We start from the raw sequence: 21372 nt of genomic DNA on the forward strand, positions 1-21372 counted from the left end.
CCAGGACCTGTTGCTCTTTGGTACCGAAGTCCAACAGAGCCGGCTCCCTGTACACTGTAACAGGCCCTAACCCTTCACCCGTATAACACACACACACACACAGACACACAAGCACAAAGACGTACAACTTGGCCACGGTTGAGTTTAAGTCCCATTTTAGGGAGAAAGTAACTTCTCTGAGGACAAAGAAACCCGCGGGGTACGCGTCAAAAAGTTAAAACCTAAAAGAAAATGAGTGAAATTGAGTATAAAACCAGCAAATACAATAGAAACTGCTGTTTATAATCCAAAAGTAGGGACAACACATTGATAAAATAGCTGGAAGTTAAAAAAAAATGGTGTTTCTATGGTGTGTATCAACAAATATCTGGATAAGAATACTGAATATGTATTGCATTAAATACTGTATATGTATTTATAAATGCATTCATTTCTACCTCTGACAAAAAATTAAGAGTATACCTTCTATTTCAAGACATTATGTTTCTTTTAATTCAATCAATTGATGTCCAAAATGTTGTATTTTTCTAAAAGAAAAAGAAAAAAGAATGACTTGATAAATCTGAGGATAAGTGACCTCTAATAGTGCACAGGCGTTTCATAATGAGTTTTGAGAGGCAAAATAGGTTGTTGATTAAATTAATAATTGCCCTTCACACAGCAGTCAAACAACAGAACATCAGTCAAACAACCAACATTATAATAAATATTAGTGCCCTGCGCGCGTGTGTGTGTGTGTGTGTGTGTGTGTGTGTGTGTGTACACACGAAAATAACGGCTTGCTAAAATGTGCAAACGAATGAGACGGAGAATGCAAATCTCAAACCCGAACCGCATAATGTAACAAAATAATGAGAGCCATCTCGGGCTTTTAACATTCCCGGCGATGGCGTCTCTATTTCGCCACTCTCTCCGTGTGAACACTCGTGGCTTTAATAGGTCGGGCAGCGGCGCGGTTATTGACCCAGTCGCTCGCTTTCCTTCATCGCTAATCAGCAGCAGCAGCGGCGGGCCCCCCCCCACCCCCCGAGGCTCAGCATTCCCAACGAGCCGCCGCAGAGTGTGCAGAGGTCAGTGGCCACAAGCACCACCGCGCCCCCCCCCCCCCCCCCATCAGCCGGAGACGACGGCGTCGCTTGTACCTAATAGCACGGAAGGGATTAGACTCGATAGACGGATCCCCTCGGTACACGCTGTGCCTGAACGTGACGCAGACAGGCACCGTGACGCATGCTGTCCGCGGGGGGGGGGGGGGGGGGCGGGGGCGGGAATAGTCTGTTGATTTTCTCCTCTTGATCTGCAGGTTACTACTTTGAAATCCCATCCATCGGAGCCATCAGGATCAACACCCAGGTAGAGTACGGGGGGGGGAAATACCCAACTGCAACGTTTGTGAATCCACAGAAGCAATCCAACGGTTAGCCAGGCCCGGTTTCCCTTCGCGGTTCCTTTTGGTGCTAATTAAACAGATCGTAGATGCTAGAAGATCTCAGAATGCTTCTGGGACGGCGTGAAGAAAAGACCTTCAGATCTCCTGCTCTTTTTTTTTTTCGTCATCGCGCTCTCTTTGAGCTTCTGAAAGCCGTGGGGATAACCTCACTTCAGCTGTAAAAATGGACTCCGTTGCTGGGAGGTGGGGAACTACAACCCCTGCCTTCTCCCCCCCAACCACCCCCCCCCCCCCCTCGACCCGGTGAGCGATCAGGCCCCCGGAATACACTGTGAGCTGTTCCATTAACTCCAGCATATTTATATTCCCGAGAACTGCCACTTACTCTAATAGGTTTTCTGAAGGCGGGTGACTTTGGCTCTCTGCAAAGGCCCGGAAGAGACATTATTTAATCACACTCTGCACTTCAACATCACACACTCATCACGCGTGTCTCACTCGACTGAGATGGCAACGTCCCAGCAACAGATGGACCATAGACGGCAAGCATATTATCACCCGAACCCTCCTGACTCAGGCGATCCTGTGGGAGGGACAGAGTGGAATCGTTTTGTGTTCCTGCGCAGTTTTGAGACGGAAGTTAAAAAGTGACCCGTGTCGTCCGTTTGGGCCTCTTTGTGTGAGATCTCTCAGTGGAGCAACACGCCGGGGCTTTAACCGGGCTGTAGGGAAGAGTCGCCTCAATGGGGTCGTGCCTGTCACGGTTCCCATGGAGACGATGGCCTTCAATCACTCTCATGGCTCTCACGTGGCTCCGCTTCCTTTGGACGGCCTCTCCAGTTGCTGACTTTTTTAATGTTCCTTAGATTGTTCTAGCCAGGCGTAAAATTCCCCCTGTAACCCCGTGAAAAAGGGTCTGCTGTCATCTGCCTGATGGAATATCTCCCTGTGGAGCGTTAAACCGGACTTTTATTGAGCTAATAATAGAACAGGTTACGCCTGTCAGCACCTCACTGTTCAGGCGATGGGAATCACAGACTAAATACTGAATACTGAAATAGCTGTGTGCTTATACCGGACGCCCCTTTTCTCTATTGAGGGTCACAAATTTCGCGATTATGTTTCCATTTTTTTCTGCACCATCGATGGAAATTTGACCACTAAAGAGCAATCCCACTTATCCCGTGTTTGTATGATGAGAGAACCGTGTCGCTGTCTCCGGTCTACAACTAGATACTAATATACTCTATATGTCATGAGGGATCAATCACACATCACATCTGTTTACGGGAGAAATGACATCTGGGCTGTTGAGAGAGAGGAGAATATACTGTACATGATGTACCGCTAGTAGACTTAACCCCCATCACCCCTTTTCACAATAGCTGCGGGACATTGTCCTGCTGCGAAGCCACGGCAGCGGAGCCTCCGGGCGAATGGCCCGTTTCACACGTCGCGCCGCTGACACCCTTAATGTGGTTTTAATGGCTCCTTCATAACGATGAGAAACGTCCCCGAGCGGGTTTCAGGACCAGGAGGCTTTATGGCCAGTGCTGCTGGTGGCCCACTGGTTTATGTGGTGACAGAGAGGAGGCCGGTCAGGGTCTCCGCAGTTTTAACGGCAGATGAAAGTCGGCTCTTCCGGCTCCTTTGTTTGTTTGATGGCAGGTGTTTGTTGTGTTTGGTCTGAGTCGCACGTGTGTGTGTGTGTGTGTGTGTGTGTGTGTGTGTGTGTGTGTGTTTTTGGCCCGTCGCAGGAGTACCTGGATGTCCTGGGTCGTCCCATGGTGCTGGCCGGGCCTAAAGCGAAGCAGGTGCAATGGACAAACGTCTACCAGGACGCTCTGGTGAGGCACAACTAGAGATGCTTTTGATTTAACTAAACCATAGAATAACCTTGGCAGGATTTACCAAATATGTCTCAATCTATGTTAAATATTTAGTCCAATTATTAGTTGATTTGCAGTTTATCAGCATTGAAGACAGAGTCCAAGCATATTATCACCCGAACCCTCATGACTCGGGCGAACACTAATGATCTTTTAAAACCTACACTTGATGATGTGCTTTATCAGGGTTTGGGCCTCGTCATCACTGGAACGATGCCGGTCTTCAACCTCACCGTTGATCCTGCAAGCTCGCAGGTAAAAGCCACACTGCAACGACACGGAGAAACGGAGCTTAAAATAGCTGGACTTTAGTATTCTGACGCGGCACAACAGACTCATCCACCACATTAATGAGCCGTTGCCTCGATTGTTCTGTAAGAACAATATTTTCATTATCATCCTTGTTGTCAAGGCCACAACAAGGTCATTCAAGCAGCGCTGGTGATAGCGGGAGTGCCGCGGGTTTTTCATTCCCCGCCTCTTTTGCTGTCGTCCGCCATCACGGGTCAACCGTAATGGCGTCCGAACCAGCTGCTGCTCATCTGGGCAACACCTCCCCCCTGAGGTCAAAACAGACACCGCAGCCCCCCCGTCGGACGTGCCTACGATCACCCAGAGAGCGCCGATGCAATAGGGGGGGGGGGGTGTTCTTAGTACTCACTGCTACCGGCCCTGTGCTATTCTCTGATGCTAGTGCGTCGGGTTGTGGATGAAATGCAAACGATTACCTCTCCCTACAGAACCAGCTCATCCTCGGAGTCATGGGAGTCGATATCGCAATCAACGAAATCAAGAGGAAGACACCCACATACAGAGTGAGCGCGTTGGGCACTCAGGGTCGCTGTCGTATGGCTCGATGTTGCTGATTGTTGAATCACACCTCCATCCACTCTTGTCATGTACAGCTGGGGGCTAATGGCTACACCTTTGCCATCGACCCGAATGGCTACGTGCTGCTGCATCCCAACCTGCAGCCCAAAGTAGGTCCCGCTGTGAACGCCGCCCGGCACTTAGTCAGGTCACGTTCCACAAAAGCCACATTTTTATATTCATTTTTGTACTGAATGATGTCATCTCCCCCTCCCCCCCCCCTCCCCCCCTTCTCCGTCTTCCCCTGCTCTCTCGCTCTTGTTCAGATCTTTAACTTCAAGGAGTCCGTTACTCTGGACTTTCTGGATGCAGAGCTGGAGGACAGCAACAAAGAGGAGGTAAAAACAACAAACAAACATCATTACTAACGGCTTGAAATTCATTCAGTATATTCATTTGATTAGTTTTTCCTTTTTATGTACCGGTTGCTTTCTCTGCCCTCCCCCTCTCTCTCTCTCTCTCTCTCTCTCTCTTTTTAGATCCGTCGACAGATGATTGATGGCAAACCAGGGCTGAGGAAAATCAAGACGCTCGTTAAGTCGGTTGATGAGGCAAGTAATCAATATGTGGGACTCAATCATGACCCACCAGTCGCACCTTCCCGAATCGGCGCTGCGATGAACCCGAGTGACTGTTTAGGATCTCTTGTTTCCCTCCAATTATGGGAAGAGAGATGCGATGAAAAGCTGAACGTGTTCCATATCCCCCCCCCCCCCCCCCCCTCACCCCCCCTTGTGGTTTTCCCGGGCAGAGGTACATCGACGAGGCCATGCGTACGTACACCTGGACGCCTGTGGATGGCACCGACTACAGGTCTGTGTCGAGTCTTCAGGGAAAAATAAATCCGCTTCAAACTGGGAGCGAAGTCCACCGTTTGATCCCTTTTGGCTTGGTCCAGTTTGAGTGACAGGGGCTGTCAGCCGATTTGAGGCCAATTGAAGCCGCCGCGACCGCGCCCTCGGAAATAGACGACGCACACCTCTCTGTGAACGAAGGCCACTCGCTTATTTGCTTTCTGTGTTTGTGTTAAATAACTCATCTGAAACCCCATTTAAAAAGCAGTAGTTTTGCTCTCTAATAAAAAAAAAGTTAAAAAAATAAACTTCCACAGTGCTCCAAGCACCAATTAATTGCATAGTTTATTCATCTCCAAACTTGCTTGAACATTTGAGGTTGCATCGTAATGACATTTCCTCCAGGCAACAATTTGCAAATTACAGTTTATGATATTCAATAGTCCTACAAATGCCTGATGTGTATTTTTTTTTTAAATAACATCTGCTGGCAGCGCGCCCGGTCTGTGCACAATTCTGTTTATTTCCACTCAAAGGGAAATTCTATTGTATTTACCAGTCCTCGTGTGTTACTGTTGTGGCTTGCAAAAGTCTAATCTAACTCCAAGCAGACGTTCAAAGCTCCTCTTTGTCATGCATCCTGCATTTTAGCATTTACGCTCTTTCTTTACTCTTAAAACTGGCAGCTTCTTTAAATCTAAATCTAGTCTTATCTCCTTTAGTCTACTGTAGCTGCGGCGCAGTTGGATCCCGTTACTGTCGCAGTCTTTTTTTTTTTTTTTTCCAGTTCTATCTGTTCCAATTAATCCTCTTACTTGGTTATATTTTAGCTTTCCGTGTGGCACCACAGATTAGGAGATAGCACATGTATTCCTTTCTCCCTTTGATTTCTGGTTTTGGTAGAGCACTAAATGTTTACATGCACATGTAGGTCAAACCGGAAAAATGCCGTGGTGACATTAAAGAAGTCTGCCCCCCCCCCCGTGTGTTGTTGAGATTCGATGTGTTTATCTCTCTGTGTCTGCTTCGTTACCCTCAGTCTAGGGCTGGTACTGCCCACGTATAGTGAGAACCACATCAAGGCCAACCTGAGTGACCAGATCCTTCAGGTGCAGTGTAAGTACCAGGGAATACCCAGCATCCTTCACTCTCTCTCTCTCTCTCTCACTCTCTCTCTCTCTCTCTCTCTCTCCACTCCTCCCCTCCCCGCTCTCTCTCTCTCTCTCTCCCCCTCTCCCAAATATGACCTCATGCTCTTATCCAGTCCTTTGAACCCGGGAGTCCAACGTCATCATAGGGAGTGTCCGGGCAGAGTCGTCCCCCTCCCCTCCCCCCCCACCCCCCCCGGGCCCTGTCCCCCTTCTTGCCCCCCTCTCTACGATAGGCAAGACTTTACCCGAGTGCCCCCGACTCCTCTACTGCCCCCCCCGCCCCGTCCCCTCCTGTCTTCATGCTGTGCTGTAAAATGGTGATGTTTTTTCTTCACACCGGCTGAAGAAAAAAATAGCTGAACTGACAGAAAGGTGAAAGCTGTGGTTTTACTGTATTACTCAGGTGAAAATAATGGTGACTTTTGTGCTATTATTTTTTTTGCCAAATGCTCTCGCCTCTTCTCCACCAAGTAAATGATTCTGAAGCATCTGTGTTCAAAGTATTTGATGTTCTGGACAAAAAAAAAAAAAAAAAACTGTGAAAACATGCATGCTTTTCACTTGGGTTTTATGATTTGGGGGAATTTTGCTTCTGTTATGTGTGTCGCTTATTTTTTTTCAGATTTTCTTTTTGTATGTGTTAGATTGTGTGAGATGTTTTCTCAGCTTTGGAATCATTCCGTGTTTATAAACTCCCACACGGCCCCCGGGACGAGGCCTCGTCTAATGTGGGAGTTTGGGTTTTTTGTGGGTCTGAATGGGGACACTTGTTGTCTCTCTCATTCTTTCTTTGTCCATACCCTGTTACTCCCTTTGAGTTTTTGGTTTATGTTTGACCATAATTATCCCTCACAACTGGTTTTGTCGTTACTTTTTTCCTGGATTTTCCCTTTTTCTTTTCCCTTTTCTTTCTTCCGTTGGTTTTGCGTTTCCTCGTTTGCTTTGGCAAATAAGATGTTTGCTCTTCATTTCTTTTTCTCTCTTGTCTTGTTTGACTTAAATTGGTTTCTTTCTTTCAAGAAAACAATATTTTTATTCAAGCAGTAATTGAATAAAATATTGTCTGTGACCCCCCCCTTCCCACCCGACCCCCCTGTTTCTTTTCTTGCTCACTCCTTCTCTGATGGATCCACACAGTGCCATACACCAAGGGCAAGTATACTCCATATTGGTCCACGTTCCTTCCTTTACTTCCTACTCCCTACCGCTGCCTCCTTCCCAAACCTCTCGTCCTTAACCTTTTCCTGCTGCTCCCCCCCCCCCCCCCCTCCTACCCTCACCTGTCCCAGCCTGCTTGCCTCTGTTCCTGCTCGTCTTGCCTTCAGGACTTCCTTCTTTTTCCTCCTCCTCCTCCTCCTCTTTCTTCTTTTATCCCTCCTTCTTCTCTTCACCCCTCTTGCTGCAGCTCAGATCTCGATGGCTCCTCTGGTCCCCAAACCTCACCCTAACCCCCCCCCCCCCCACCCCCCTCCTCCTCCTCCTCCTCCCCATGTGCTCGCTGCTCCGGAAGCAAAACAAAACAAAAACTACTGTGTCCAAGGAAGATAAATATTCATGTACTCTGTTAAAACTTGTCTTTTGTCCCTCCCCCTAATGCTTTTCCTTCCGTGGATACCTCCGAATGGGTCGTGTCTGCCTCCTTTCTTTCTCTTTCTCTCCGTCTGTTTCCATTTACACTTCTTTCATTTTCTTTTGAGCACATTTCTTTCTTTCCTATTTTTCTCCTCTCTCTCTCTCACTTTTCTATATTTTCTTTCAGTGTCAGTAGTAAAATAAAATGTCTTTAATTCTCACACTAGAACTCCGTCGTCGAGAGGTCTTTAATGAGACTTTTTAAGTATGTTTTTTAGCTCGTGAATAAATAAATAGTTTGTATTGTTTTACTAGAAAGGCAAACACTATAAGCCGAAATATTAGTTTCTAAATCTGAGCTACGTGCTTTGGTTCATTTAAAGTAGAGTAAATCGGGACTCCTTCGTGGTCTCAATGTCTGTGCTGTACCTCACCCTCCTACATCGAAGAAAAGTTCTGCAATGTTCCGTTAGCCGCCGTAGCCTCCCGTCTCCCAGTGTCGCTGGAGCCGCTGCAGCCCGACCCCCCCCCCCCCCCCAGGGCCCAGCTGCGTCCCGCCCTCCCAGGTCCTCCCGTGTCGCCCCGGGTGTCAGGGCGCCGCTCGGCGCAGCGTCCGACTCCCGTGTCGTCGTTCCCCCCCACCCCGCCCCCCACCCCCCGTGTACTCCCCGTCTCCATCGGCTTGTCCCCACCCTCCCTCCTCGCCCCTCAGACTGCCGGGGGCCACGGCACAAACGCTTCCTCAGTAAACCCGACCCCGGAGGTGCACGGCATTGTGGGCGGAAAAACTACCTGGGCACTCGATTTTTTTTTTCTTTAGCTGTGAAATTGCTCTGCTGCACACAGTCACAGGTCTTTACTCACACGTTGGATTCGTCCCAGAATCAGCTGTTTTAGGCTTTAGTGATGGTTGATACTTCTGGTTTTGTCTGTGACCGATAAAGTGAAGTTGCCCTTTGACATGCCCTTCACAATGCAATGCATCTCCTCTGATTATGTGTCTCTCCGAGCCCTCCACCCTGCCAGTCTGAGGGGTGACCACTTCCATCAGGACCTTCACCCACCTCCCTCGCAATAGTTGGCCATGTTGATGCCTGCCTGATCTAAAAAATAAAAAAAAATTTTTTTAAAAGCACTCATTGTGGATCATCCGTCTGAGAACTCGCTTCCCGACTCATCACAACTCGCAAGTCAGTTCTCAGACGTCCAAAACGGAGTCATATTGAAACCAAACGAATCACAAACCGGGTCATCACAAAGTGAAAAACAAATGAAAAACAAATTTAAAAAAAACAAGCGTGAGCGCTTGTCAATCTAAAGTTCACATTTAGATTCAGGTTCTTTTTTTGGGCACCATATTGGCTAACGCCAGTCTTCCCATGATACCTACGTGTGTTGCCATGGTAAACTCCCTTCTGCGTCCCTCTGCACCTGTGAAGAACAGCTGCTGTTTACCCACAACTCCCCACTGCCCCCCCCCCCGACCCCCTCCCCTCCCCTCCCGCGCACTGCTCTTCCCCAAATAATCTTTCCCTTTCTGTTGCAGATTTTGAATCACTGCTGCCCAACAGTTTTGAGTCTGAAGGCCACGTGTTCATTGCTCCCAGGTAGCTGCTTGCTGTCGGTGACGCTCATCGGCGTTTTGGCCTTTTTTTTTCAAACCTGTCATCTGCTGTGACCTGCACTCTGTGGAGGTGTTCTGTTCATTCGTTGTTCATTTTCGGTGGCGTCTTAACTCATCGCAACACATGTGAGGAAGATAGAGAATTATCCCTCATGACGTAATCATGTTTTTTTTTTGGCATTTACCTATTCTCTTGGTCAACCTCATCATAATAAAATATTAAAGCCACATTCAATCTTCTTTCAATGCTGCTGTAACAGTATTACAGTGATACGTTTAGGGGTCAATAGTTAAGTTATACAACAGAATGTATTTTGGGGAATGTTGGAAGCTACTGTGCTGTTTTGGTATCAAACTCTCATGGCCTCCAGCTGCAACCTGACTTCTAAAACACATGAATAAAAATGAGTCCTTCATCGTGAGTCGAATCCACCTTCCGTTCTGATCAACATCACGCTGGGATTTAAACTTTAGAGAAACGCATGCCGCACGTGTTGCATTCCTGCTTTTTACTGCGTGTGCCCGTCACGAAGGAAGCACATGGCATACGCAGTCCTGTTTTTAGATTATTTCTCCCGAGTTTAAAACACCTCGTGTGTTCCTCAGGGAATACTGCAATGATCTCGAACTGTCCAACAACAACACTGAGTTCCTGCTCAACTTCATTGCTCTGATGGAGAAGGTGACACCGGACTCCAAACAATGTGAGCTTCATTTCTATCCGCTCACACTGGTTTTGAATTAGTTCATGCGAGATTGAGTCGAGTGGTTATTGCTGTAATATCAGATTTTTTTCTTTAACAAAATGCCACATAAAAATCCATTGATTGAGGCCCAAAACAAACCCTTAATTTAGCCTTTCTGTACCTAATTGCCATATGTTACATTTGGATGAAAAATGCCTTCGTATTCCACAACAATTAAAAGCATTTTATGTTAGTTTTGGTTTGAACCAAAATCAGAGAAGATGGCAATAAAACTGATTCTTTATTTACACCCTTTTCTGATCATCTCCACCTGACCTTCAGGTGACAATTTGCTCCTTCACAACCTGATTCTGGACACCGGCATCATCCGGCAGCTCGTGGACAAAGTGTGGAAGAATAAAGACTTGAATACGTGAGTTTGATTAAAGATCCACAATTAGTAGATTTCACTCTGAATATTTAATTCATTTTAAATTGCACTTGTCTCTTTTGTAGATATGGCTTCCTGGCGGTTTTTGCCGCATCGGACGGAGGAGTAACCAGAGTGTTTCCCAACAAGTACAGTGCAGTCCTACGATTCTCATTTTATTCTCTTTTGACGTAGTGAGTTGTTAATAAAGCTTTAAACGCAGCGGATTGACCCCCTCCGTGCGTGTGTGTGTGTGTGTGTGCGTGTGTGTGTGTGTGTGTGTGCTGCAGGGCTGCAGAAACCTGGGAGGAAGACCCCGAGCCGTTTAACGCCAGCTATTACCGCCGCAGCCTCGACAACAAGGGCTACATCTTCCGAGCGCCTTATCGCACAGGTGGACGACGCTCACGTGGCCATTGGATGACGTACCTCCTGCCCGGGGGGGGGGGGGGGGGGCCTCATAAACGTGTTGTGTCTCTAACCACCTCCGCCATTGTTTTGTTTTTCCTCTCGAAGCGCGGGACGAGCTGCTGAACCCGGAGAACGACACCATCGGGATCCTGGTCAGCACGGCGGTGGAATTCACAGTGGGGGGGAAGACCATCAAACCCGCAGGTGGGTTTAACTTTGACCGATGAACAAGGAATAAACGTCGTCCTTTTGTGATGTCCTCCGATTGCACTTACGGGTGGACTGATTACATGTTGGACGCCGAAGGTCACTGCGAACTCACGAAACACGCTCTTAGTCTGTGACTAATTCATTTCCTCATTTCTGACAATTTCACACAAATGTCTTTGTGTGGATAAAACGATGCCATTTTGGGGAACGCGTGGGTCTGACGTAAGGCGGCATCTGTCCTTCGTGTGTTTCAGTGGTCGGAGTGAAACTTGACCTTGAAGCCTGGACGGATAAATTTAAGATCCTTGCGAGCAACCACACGGACAACCATCAGGGCTCCAATACGGTAATAACTTAAACATCAAGAGTAACTTACAGTTTAGCCTCGAGCGGTATTTCTACAACGCTCAGCTGCTAACTCGGTGTTGTTGTTTTTTTTTGTTGGACAGTGTGGACCAAACAGGGGCTGTGAAATGGATTGTGAAGCAAACAGTGAGGTAAATATTTCTGCTTCCCGAATTCAGCTCAAGCTCCTTCTTTCGGTTTTAACAGCCCACCCCCTTTGCGTCTGTGTGCAGGATCTCCTGTGTTATTTAATAGATGACGGTGGATTCCTGATCATGTCCAATCAGAAGGACGACTGGAACAAGGTGGAGACAATACATTCATTTTGCCACCTTATTTTGCCACGTTTTCTGGTTTATCCTTAATCTGAGGTTTTTTTTTGGTTGTTGTTGTTGTTGTTGTTTCCCACAGGTGGGCATGTTCTTCAGTGACGTCGACCCCTACTTGATGTACGCACTCTACAATAACTCCTTCTACAACCGCAAGCAGTCGTTTGACTACCAGTCGGTGTGTGAACGGATGCCCAACAGCGAAGCTGGAGCTGCTCCCCGAGGAGTGTTTGTGGTGAGAGCTTTAAAACTATTATGTGCAGAGTACGATACTTTACGGAAAGCAGTGACAATGGGTGTTTAATCTGAATGTGCATGTGAGACCAGTGGACATGACACGAGTGTTTGGGTTCTTTGTCCCTCTGTTCATCTGCAGCCCACAGTTGCAGATTTTGTAAACGTGGCTTGGTGGACCTCAGCAGCTGCATGGTGAGAGGCCCCATTGAAAAACACCATTTTAACATACAGTACACATGAAATATGTGAAAAATAATAAATACATTGCCAGAAAAAAATCACTGAGCCCCATCTCCTACTTCCACAGGTCCTTGTTCCAACAGTTTATATATGGACTGGCTTATCACAGCTGGTTTGTCAGAGGTAGGTGCAAACACAACATGAAGTTTAAAGGAAAAACTTCCTTTAACTTTTTAAACAATTAAGAGCTGTGAGCCGAGACTTTTGAGATTAATCGATGGCTGCATCATTGAAGAAACTGTAAATACAGCAGTGAGGTTTTACAGCTTTCCCCATAGCCTCATCCTCATCTTACCCAAAGAAGCGTATCTAATAGACCAACCGAACTGCCACGTGTAACTCTTGTTGCGTTCTGGTGACGTCGCAGAGGAGGTCGACGCAGAAGGAATCGACTCCAAAGAGCGGAGTTGCGTAATGATTCAGACCCAGTACTACCTGAGCAACCTCAGCAGCTCCTACAACATACTGCAAGACTGCGGCAACTGCTCCAGGTCTGTGCGCACCATAAAACACACACACACACACACACACACACACACACATGCACACCACGAGGAACGGCAGCGGGGCTGAGGCACAAGATGGATTCCTCTTTGGAGCTCATAAACTCGGCTGATGATTAAACTGCATCGGCTTTAATGAAACGGTCACATCATCGGCTAAATGAGCCTTACAATACAGTCTCATGAATCCCGCTGATCCATTAGCAAATGAGGCTGTAAGCGAGCATGGGGGGGGGGGGTTGCCTCTCTCTCTCTCCCTCTGTCTCTCTTTTTAAATCTCTCTCTCTCTCTCTCTCTTTGCAGGCTGATTCACGCCAAGAAGATCAACAACACCAACTTGCTGTTTGTGGTGGCGGAGAAGATGCCATGCAACAGCTGTGAGATAGAGAAGCTCTCCCAGGAGGAGGAGGAGTGTATCCTTTTTCCCGCTATTTTGTAACATAGTAGCATAAATGAAGTTGTTATTTAAGAGTTGGACCAAGTGAGGAGTTGGTATGTGCGCGGATGATGAAACGTCGCTAAAGTAAAAAGGCCAAATTCAAAGGATTCTTTTAAATTCCTTTATTTAACAAATGTTCAGTCAAGGAGGATAATCCGTGTGAGGATGTCACCGTGGCGCGTTACCGGAAAGGACCTTCCACCTGCTTCGACAACAACGTCTCTGTAAGAGTTTCACACACATGTATTTTATGTTGGATGTTCAGTTGATTTAAGTATAAAAGTATCAAATTGCAATTAAAATAAATTTTGGCAAAACATGAACATTACATTGTGAGGTTGAGCTTTAGCACACAGACACAGCATGAGATAGTGATACATAACTTACATTCAACTTCTTACTTTACTGCAAAGAGATTTTTTTTGACTGTGTCTTTGTACAGATTTTACAATTAAGATATAACAGAAACCTTTAAGTTTGATGGTGGGCATATTTTGCTATCTTTGTTATTTACCAGACAGACATCAAAAGGTATGGATCTTCACATGTGACTTTTAGTGAGAAATCGAATAATTTATGTTCACTTCGGATGCAAAGTGAAAGAAAAGAGCAGGAGTGTAAAAGTTCACCTTCCTCTTAGCCATTTATTTCTAAAGAAGAAGGTTTAGATGGGGGGGGGGGTCGATGAGCCCACCTGTGATGTGCTCGGTGTCTTCTCGCTCTGCAGGAGAACACGTCCGACTGTGGACGGGGACACGCCTTCCGTCCGTCCCTCTACACCTTACTGCTCATCCAGCTGCTCCTGCTTTATCCAGCCGTCAGCCCCCACTGTCCCTCTGCGCTGCATTAATTCAACTCAACTCATCCCCCCCCGCCACCCCCCGCTTAGCCCCCTCCCGACCTAAAAAATCCCCACGACCCCGCCTCCCGCCTGCCCCCCTACCTGTGTAGTCATAGGTAATAACGGGGGACTTCACTTCCCTTCTCGGGGGGCAAATTGGAAGCCCCGAGTGCCGCCCAGCTCGCTTCAGTTCCGTGTCCCTTAGTGACAACTGCCCCCCCCACGCCCCCCGCCCCCCGGACGCCTGCGTCTTTCGGCCCGTTGACCTTCATCCGCGAGAGGAGTCGGGGGGGCCGCTGCACCACCCGGATCGTCAGAGGCGACGTCGCAAAAGAGAAACCGCACTTACCGCCCCCACCGCTCCTCAATGACCACACCACCAACCCCCCCCCCCCCCGACCATCCGGAGGAGGGAGGGCGGAGAGGACAGGCTGCAGGGTGGAGGATGTCCTCCTGCCTGGGGTCAGACGGATGCTGGGACTCCTGTGTGTCGTGGTCCTCCGGTTAGAGGCGCTGGAGCTTTACAGCCGCCGCAAAAAGAAAAAAAGAGAGAAAAGGTGTGTACAACATGTCAAGTATTATCGCTGAAGTGATGAATATTCCAGACAAACGGTGTAGTTAGGTGTTCATTTGAAGAGGAATTTGTACGGTGTTTATCCAAAAAGACGTTGATTTATTCATGCACTATATATATCTACTTGCCAAAATGAGATAGACTTCTATGTGGTCTTATTTTTTATAGCCAAAAAAAAAAAAAAGGAGGGCATGGCTTCTGATTTAGGTTTAGAATAAACCATGAGAAGATGAGGAGAAACTCAGAAACTGAATGCAGATTACTAATCACAGATTAAATCTTTCAAAAGACGCCCAGTGCGGATTACGGTAACGACACGATGATAATTGCATCTTTTGGAGATTTCTCATACTACCAATTTAAGGCTAGTGCTGTCTAATGACAGCTGTAAAATATTGATCAGTATTTAGGGACTGCAGATTTGCAACATCACTGATGCGTATTATTCTCAATCAACCATTCTGACCTCTGGTTTTGGAACGATGTAAAAAAAAAAAAAAAAAAAGAGAAAGAGAAAAGCTCACCTCTGCCAATCGTTCGGTAGCTTCTACTGACGCCCCGGATCGTACAAAGGACTTCAGTAGTACTGGATTGGCCTTTTCTTTTATTTGGGGGGGGGGGGGGGGGGGGCGCTTCTATCACCTTTCGACTGATGCTGTTCAAACTTCAGAAACCATTCGCTGCTGGGGGATTGGGGCTTATCAACATTTCCAACTAAAGTGCAGAAAGAGGCGACTAAATGCGGTGATCACGTGCAGTAGTAGTCTGGTCGCAGTCCATCATCCGATCGTCACGATGTTTAGGAGCCGCTCCGTCTCACAGTGCCTTGATGCACTTTGTTTTTGGACCGTTATTGGCTGTAGAAGAAGTAGAGCTACCGTATAGTACCTCTATAAAACGCAGCCACGTTTGAGGAGCGTGTGAAACTGAAGCCGTCAGCTGTAGAAGTAGCTTTTTTTTTTTTTTTTTTTGTTCCGTCCGCGCTGACCGCCCTCGCCGCTCGACGCGTTCGCCCTGCGGGAGCCGCCTGACTGCCATCGTATGGGGTTACTATACCGTTCCTTTACAAAGCCATGTATAGAGCTACGATACACTATCCGTACACAGCAACTGGCCATAGAGCGTTTTTAGGGCCACTTTGACTGCTATAGTTCTGCCTGATTCGTGTGTGTTTGTGCGTGTGTGTGTGTGTGTGTGTTAGTTTGCGTTAAAAACCCCTTTAAACGGGAATGTCTTTGAACGTGAGAAGTGGAGTGTACGGGTGACGACAGTTGTGGTAGCATAGCTGTTTTTTTCCTGTTCCTCTGTTGCAACGGGCAAAAAAAAAAAAAAAAAAAAAAACCCAGTGTTGTTGTTGTGGGAAGAAAACAAAAACAAAAAGATTTTACTGAAACAAACAGAATCCATCTTTGACCATCAGTCTGCCTAAATATTAATCTTAGAGGTGAGGCAGAGGTGTCCAAAAGAATGTGTAGTTCATCAGTGTTTTTTCTGCTTCAAATGCAACATAGTGAACAAAGCCTCTCTAAATGCCTTAGTGTTACACAGTACGACACCTTTCCCTCCCCCATGTTCACTCACACAAACAGATCCTCCAAAATATTCACTCCCCGGGGTTTTCTTGGTATTCCGCAGTAAGTACAGTGAGCTCTAATTTTGTATTTTTTGCGTCTTGAAATGGTTCGTTATTGATTGATTGATGCCTGATTGATGTTTTGATTAAATGCTTGAAAGCCAAGTGGGAGTTTTTCAAATTCAAAAAGCCTCCGACCCTCAATGTTCACACCCACCCGAAAACCTCGTTGGGGGGGCGACGACTCGCGTGATGATTTGAACTCTGTACAGTTGTTGGTTCTATTTGATGTGACAAACAAACATGACTAAGAGAAACAAAAGACTGTTAGAATTTTTTTTTTTTTTTTTAAAGGTGTATTTCCAATTTGGCTTCCTTCAGTGTTCACCTGATTGCCGGATGCAGTCCGTCCCGTGCCATTTACTTCTGTGCGTATTTCCCCGTTTCCACTGTCAGTAAATGAGTGCTACACGGGCCTGTGGAAATGTACCCCCCCCCCCCCCCCCCCCCCCTGCAACTTGCTCTCTTCACAACGCAACACACACGCAAACATATGATGACACTCACTCATGATGTCAATCACCGGGGGGGGCAAAAGTAGGCCAAGGACATCGCTCGCCAGGTGTTTTTTTTTCGTTTTTGGGGGGGGGGGGGGGCAGGGAGGGGGAGCGGGTGGGAATGTCAAAGGGGAACCTGAGGGAGTTGGGTCTCCACAGAGAACGGCTGGTCATGGAGGAATTGTGCAGCGACGTCTGTGTGTGTGTGTGTGTGTGTTTCCGGCAAGAATTTTAAAAAAAAACTATTCCCAAAAGGATCACACCCTCCGATTTCTGTGGTTTGACATATTTACTTTTGCCAAAAAGAAAAAAGGCGAGTTGGACGAGCTTGGGGATGAGGAGAGGGAGGGGTAGGAGCCTGAAGGAGCCTGAAGGAGCCTGAAGGAGCCCGTCCCCCCCCCCCTCCCCCGACCCTCGCTGCCTCTGTGTCGATGCGTCTCTGTGGGTAAGACACGTGTGTGTGTGTGTGTGTGTGTGTGATCCTGTAGTCTGTAGCTATGTGACCATGTTTGAAAAGTGTGTTTAAAAAAAAAATAAACTGCAACATTTAGAGAGAGAGAAAAAAAAAGTTAAATCAGTCAAATTATCCGTGAAGTTATAAAAATATAGGAATACAGCACTGTCGATAAGTTTGAGATCTGAAGTCAAAACGTTTTGAATTTGTTCATTATTTTTTATTTCTTGTTTGTGTGTGAGTGTGAATGTTTGTGTGCTTGGAAGAATTAGCTCCTTCTTTTCTGGACAGTGGTCCATGTCGCTCCATTCTTTTGTACAGATGAAGCTAAAAAAAAAAAGAAAAAAGAAAAGAAGAGGGCAAATTTGTAAAATATTGTGTCTGTGACTCCTTGTAAAATATTTTCAAATTGTTTATTACAGAGAATCAGTTATTAAATAATGTTCATATTTTTCACTTCATTTCAGCGTGTGGTGTTTTGTCTTTTTGTGTAGATGCAGGCGGAGATTCTATTGGTTACATTGTGAATATGTATGTTGTAAATATATTGATTTGAAAAATGTATTGATGTATACATATTTTATTGCAACATTAATTTTGATCATAATACAAAATAGTTTTGTTAGATTTCATAGTTTAAAGGAAAACTTCAAAGATCTTGAAAACACACTTCTCTCATGTTCAGGGGAGTCAGTCATAAATCCTCCAAAAGGTCCAAACATCTAAACACGACTCATATCTATCATTTTAAATGTGAGACTGTGACCTTCTAGGAGTTTTATTTATGTTTTTGTGGCCTGGATTAAAACCTTAATTAATTAATTTTTTTCTCATCCAACTCAGCAAAAGGAAAAGGCATATTTCTCAAAATACCTTCGATTGTTGAACCCTCATTTCTCCTCTTCCACCTCTCGGGTTTTATCGCCCTTTCAGGTAAGCGTGGTTGCTTCCGTGTGGCTGCTGCACAGCGTGTTGAGGAAGCCGGTGAGAGCTTTGTGCCAGGTGTCCGGGTCGTCCAGGTAACAAGGGTGACCGGCCCCTTTCATGACCACCACGCTGTGATTGGCCAGGTTCCTCAGGTGGTCCAGCGAGCGCTCTCCGAGCTGCGTGTCCTGGTCGCCGTAGACGACGAGCGCCGGCACCTGGAGACGAGAGGGGACGGGACGCAGAAGCACACGTGAACGCGGCGAGGGATCTTTGTGACCACACTTTTTATTAAAAATCGGCTTGTTTTAAAAAAAAAAAAAAAAGTTTGTTCAAGCCCGTGACTAAAGGGACTTTGCAGTTGTCCTCTATTTTACCTCAAACACACTCAAAACAGGTGCCATAAAAAGATAGGAGGCAGGCGATTTATCTTTATTTAGTGTGACCAATAAATAAAAGTGTATAAAATAGTAGTCGGGCAGACCTAAGTAGCTTTTATCCGCCGCAGATAAGAAGAAGAAGAATTCAGACCGCAGACACACAATAATACTCCATCGCAAAGTAAACGTCCTGCATTGAAAAGATTTGGTTACATATTTACAAAAAGTTGCAGGACATTAAACAAAGACTGAAGCAACAGTCAAGGTTCAAACTTGACTCTCTAGCGCAGCTTTTTCTTCCCTGTTGTGTGTAAACAATTGAGTGCAAATGGCTGCATGTCCCTCCTCTCCGAGGGAGGGGGGGGGGGGGCACGGCACGCTTTTTCCCCCCCTCGCCGCAGTTTTGCTGTTCCAAATGGAAACCTGAAGGGTGTCATGACCACGCCAGCAGGAGGATTAAAGTTGTGGTGGAAAAAAAAAAAAAAAAACCAATGATGTATAAACTCTTTATTTTTGGGGTCCACGTCTCACTATGTCATCACTTCACTGCTTTTCTGCTTCGCTAATTTCCCCAAATCACTGAACACGAGGCGTTTGGGGGGGGGAACTATCACTCGGCAACAAACAAACACGTCTCCTCTCTGGATAACCGGCCTTCACTCGCCATTTGAGAAACGTTTGGTGAAATGTTGGGAGCGGGATGAGAGGGAAGACTGTTGTGGTTGACATTCACGGATGCTCAAGTTATCCTTGATAAATATCTAATGAAGAGCACACGGCCCCCCCCCCCCCCTAAAGTACGGTTGAAACGCAGCTGCCGCAAGTCGCTTTGAGATGAACGCGTCGGCCGGGATGACCCGTGATGACCCGCGATGCGCAGAGTGAAACCTCACACACGGAACCGCTACCTTCACGCTGCGGTACTGCTCGGCCGTGAAGTGCTCCGTGCAGATGGGAGCCACCGGGACGTAGGCCCGCACCAGGGCCGGGTGCTGGAGGAGGAAGGGGAGCGAGTACATCCCGCTGAGGGACGGGCTGATCACCACCACCGGGCCCAGGCCCAGCCGCTCACACACCGCTCGGAGGAAGCCCGCGGGGGCCAGCTGACCCGCGGCCGCCGGGGCCTCGGCTGCCGCGGAGCGGCCCAGGCCTGTGGAGGGGGGGGGAGGGAGCAGAAAGCAAAGTGATGAAGAATTTTTTTTAACTCGGATTCCTTTATTTTTAAACAAACCCATAGCGTAACATTTTAGTTTGTTGTCTTGTTGTCCAATGTCTAAAAGTCTGCTATAAGTCAAATTCCTTGTATGTCTGACATATTATGGCAATAATTGTTTCCTGATTCCTGAAAGACAAGAAGAAGACAAGGGCAGGGCAGGTTTGCACATTCATCGGATACCAGAACATTTAGACATTTAAACGGCTGCATAAAGCGAAGGAGAAAAGGTCTGGTTCATTTTAGTTTGGCCACAGATTCTGTCCGCTTAGCGACTCCGACAAACAGCTCGTGGAATCAGCAAAAGAACCATTTACGCCCGTGGGACTCGCCTGGCAGATCGATGGCGACTGCGCGGCACCCAGCGTTGGCGAGAGCCTCCAGGGTGCCGATGTTCAGCCAGGTTTCAGATGAGAAACGGATCCCATGGAGGAGGAGAACGGACAAGCGGGCTTCCCCTTGTGGGGGTTCGCTCTGTCGGTAGAAGAGCGGCGCCTTGCAGCCCTCCACCTGCACACTCCCCTCTGTCACCCTCACACTCCCCTCTGTCACCCTCACACTCCCCTCTGCCACCTGCACACTCCCATCTGTCACCTGCACACTCCCCTCTGCCACCTTCACGGCCGACATGCTGAACAGGAGAGAAAAACACAATGTTATTGTGGTAAAAGAACACAAAAGAGCATCAAATTTGCCCAAAAGCACTATGGGGGGAAAAACCCTCATTATGCAGAATGGTTCATTTCACAATGATATATATATATATATATATATATCATCATTAATTACATAGAAATGTAGGAATTGATGATGTGTCAATGATTTGAATCAGCAAAAGCACAGATAAATGCGATGCAGTAGGAAATGGCGTAACATAGAAATAGTAAAGTTAATCGACTTGGTTACATTCTACCAGTTAAGATAAAATATGCCTTCATAGAAAAAATTGGCATTGGTGGCAAATGCTGTAGGTTGATGCCCTTGAAATTGCACAACAACATTAGAGCGGGTAATAGACCTTCGCGGAATCCTGAAACGAACTGAACCAGTTGAATAGGTGAACAAGTACTTGCATTTGGCATGTAGTAGTACAAAGTACTTTCAAGACTGTACTTGACAACAAACTAAACTAATGACCACGTACGGAAAGGTCTCAGGTGTCGTCAAACACAACAGAGAGCATCTGACTCCGCGGCCTCGTGCCACAGTTCCGACGCGCTTCCCTTTGCGCATTAGTTTGCGCACAGTTTTAAACGTCGTGATCAAAGTGCAGATGAGATCACTGTTGTGTTTGAGTTATCGAGCTCGCTCTCAGGAATTCACCTCAAACACGACGGGGACACAATCCGCGTTGTCGCTCACCTGACAGCCTGCGGCAGCAGAACCGAGGGTTTGACCGCAAAGAGAAGGCGGTTCCGCCTGCGATCAGCTGCGGTTTCTCCCCTTATTTCCCGGAAAACAGGAAGAGAACAAAAAAAAAAAAAGTTGTGGAAGATTATTCTACTGACGTCTAGTGTTTGCAAAGAGAATTGATTTTGTTCATACAGCATCTTTAAAAAAAAAAAAAAAAAAGATAATTTCTGTATTTCTTCTGCAAAACACGTGGTTTCGTCGTCAGTTTCACGTGGTCGGTGAAAATAAAGCTTGTGTCATGAGAAGAGGTCATGCAAAAGGACTCATTAATGATTAATAGCCAGTATTGATTGGATGTGTTTTGGGGGGGAATCTGGGCCTCT

The 21372-nt window shown here is 46.8% G+C and overlaps 2 protein-coding genes across 5 annotated transcripts in view; one reads left to right on the forward strand and one right to left on the reverse strand.

Moving 5' to 3' along the window:
• The window catches only part of cacna2d2a (calcium channel, voltage-dependent, alpha 2/delta subunit 2a), a 104971-nt gene extending 90660 nt beyond the window's left edge, over positions 1–14311 (forward strand). For 2 of the 3 annotated variants that reach the window (XM_037490267.2, XM_037490269.2), the window contains 26 exons: positions 1304–1353; positions 3148–3237; positions 3466–3534; positions 4020–4094; positions 4185–4259; positions 4416–4487; positions 4629–4700; positions 4901–4962; positions 5983–6059; positions 7232–7246; positions 9213–9273; positions 9897–9994; positions 10319–10409; positions 10493–10555; positions 10697–10800; positions 10923–11021; positions 11282–11373; positions 11477–11524; positions 11606–11677; positions 11784–11936; positions 12078–12130; positions 12246–12301; positions 12546–12669; positions 12985–13094; positions 13262–13344; positions 13848–14311. In XM_037490267.2, coding sequence (XP_037346164.2) covers positions 1304–1353; positions 3148–3237; positions 3466–3534; positions 4020–4094; positions 4185–4259; positions 4416–4487; positions 4629–4700; positions 4901–4962; positions 5983–6059; positions 7232–7246; positions 9213–9273; positions 9897–9994; positions 10319–10409; positions 10493–10555; positions 10697–10800; positions 10923–11021; positions 11282–11373; positions 11477–11524; positions 11606–11677; positions 11784–11936; positions 12078–12130; positions 12246–12301; positions 12546–12669; positions 12985–13094; positions 13262–13344; positions 13848–13970 — 2087 coding nt within the window. In that variant the 3' untranslated portion in view covers positions 13971–14311. The remainder of the gene's footprint in view (positions 1–1303; positions 1354–3147; positions 3238–3465; positions 3535–4019; positions 4095–4184; positions 4260–4415; positions 4488–4628; positions 4701–4900; positions 4963–5982; positions 6060–7231; positions 7247–9212; positions 9274–9896; positions 9995–10318; positions 10410–10492; positions 10556–10696; positions 10801–10922; positions 11022–11281; positions 11374–11476; positions 11525–11605; positions 11678–11783; positions 11937–12077; positions 12131–12245; positions 12302–12545; positions 12670–12984; positions 13095–13261; positions 13345–13847) is intronic. The other variant, XM_037490268.2, reaches the window with a different exon arrangement.
• A 2888-nt stretch (positions 14312–17199) lies between these two features.
• On the reverse strand, positions 17200–21316 carry abhd14b (abhydrolase domain containing 14B). 2 transcript variants are annotated; one of them, XM_062563799.1, is made up of 5 exons: positions 20999–21316; positions 19969–20267; positions 19332–19573; positions 17993–18261; positions 17200–17446 (listed from the first exon to the last, which is right to left on the reverse strand). In XM_062563799.1, the coding sequence occupies exons 1-4, from the start codon at positions 21184–21186 to the stop codon at positions 18049–18051; spliced, it is 942 nt and encodes a 313-aa protein (XP_062419783.1). In that variant the 5' UTR covers positions 21187–21316; the 3' UTR covers positions 17200–17446; positions 17993–18048. The 2 variants fall into 2 exon arrangements, with proteins under 2 accessions (XP_062419783.1, XP_062419784.1); XM_062563800.1 differs by having other exon boundaries at positions 20960–21274.
• Positions 21317–21372: the final 56 nt, after the last annotated feature.

This window comes from Pungitius pungitius, chromosome 8 (assembly GCF_949316345.1).
Source record: "Pungitius pungitius chromosome 8, fPunPun2.1, whole genome shotgun sequence".
In the NCBI taxonomy this organism is placed as follows: domain Eukaryota; kingdom Metazoa; phylum Chordata; class Actinopteri; order Perciformes; family Gasterosteidae; genus Pungitius; species Pungitius pungitius.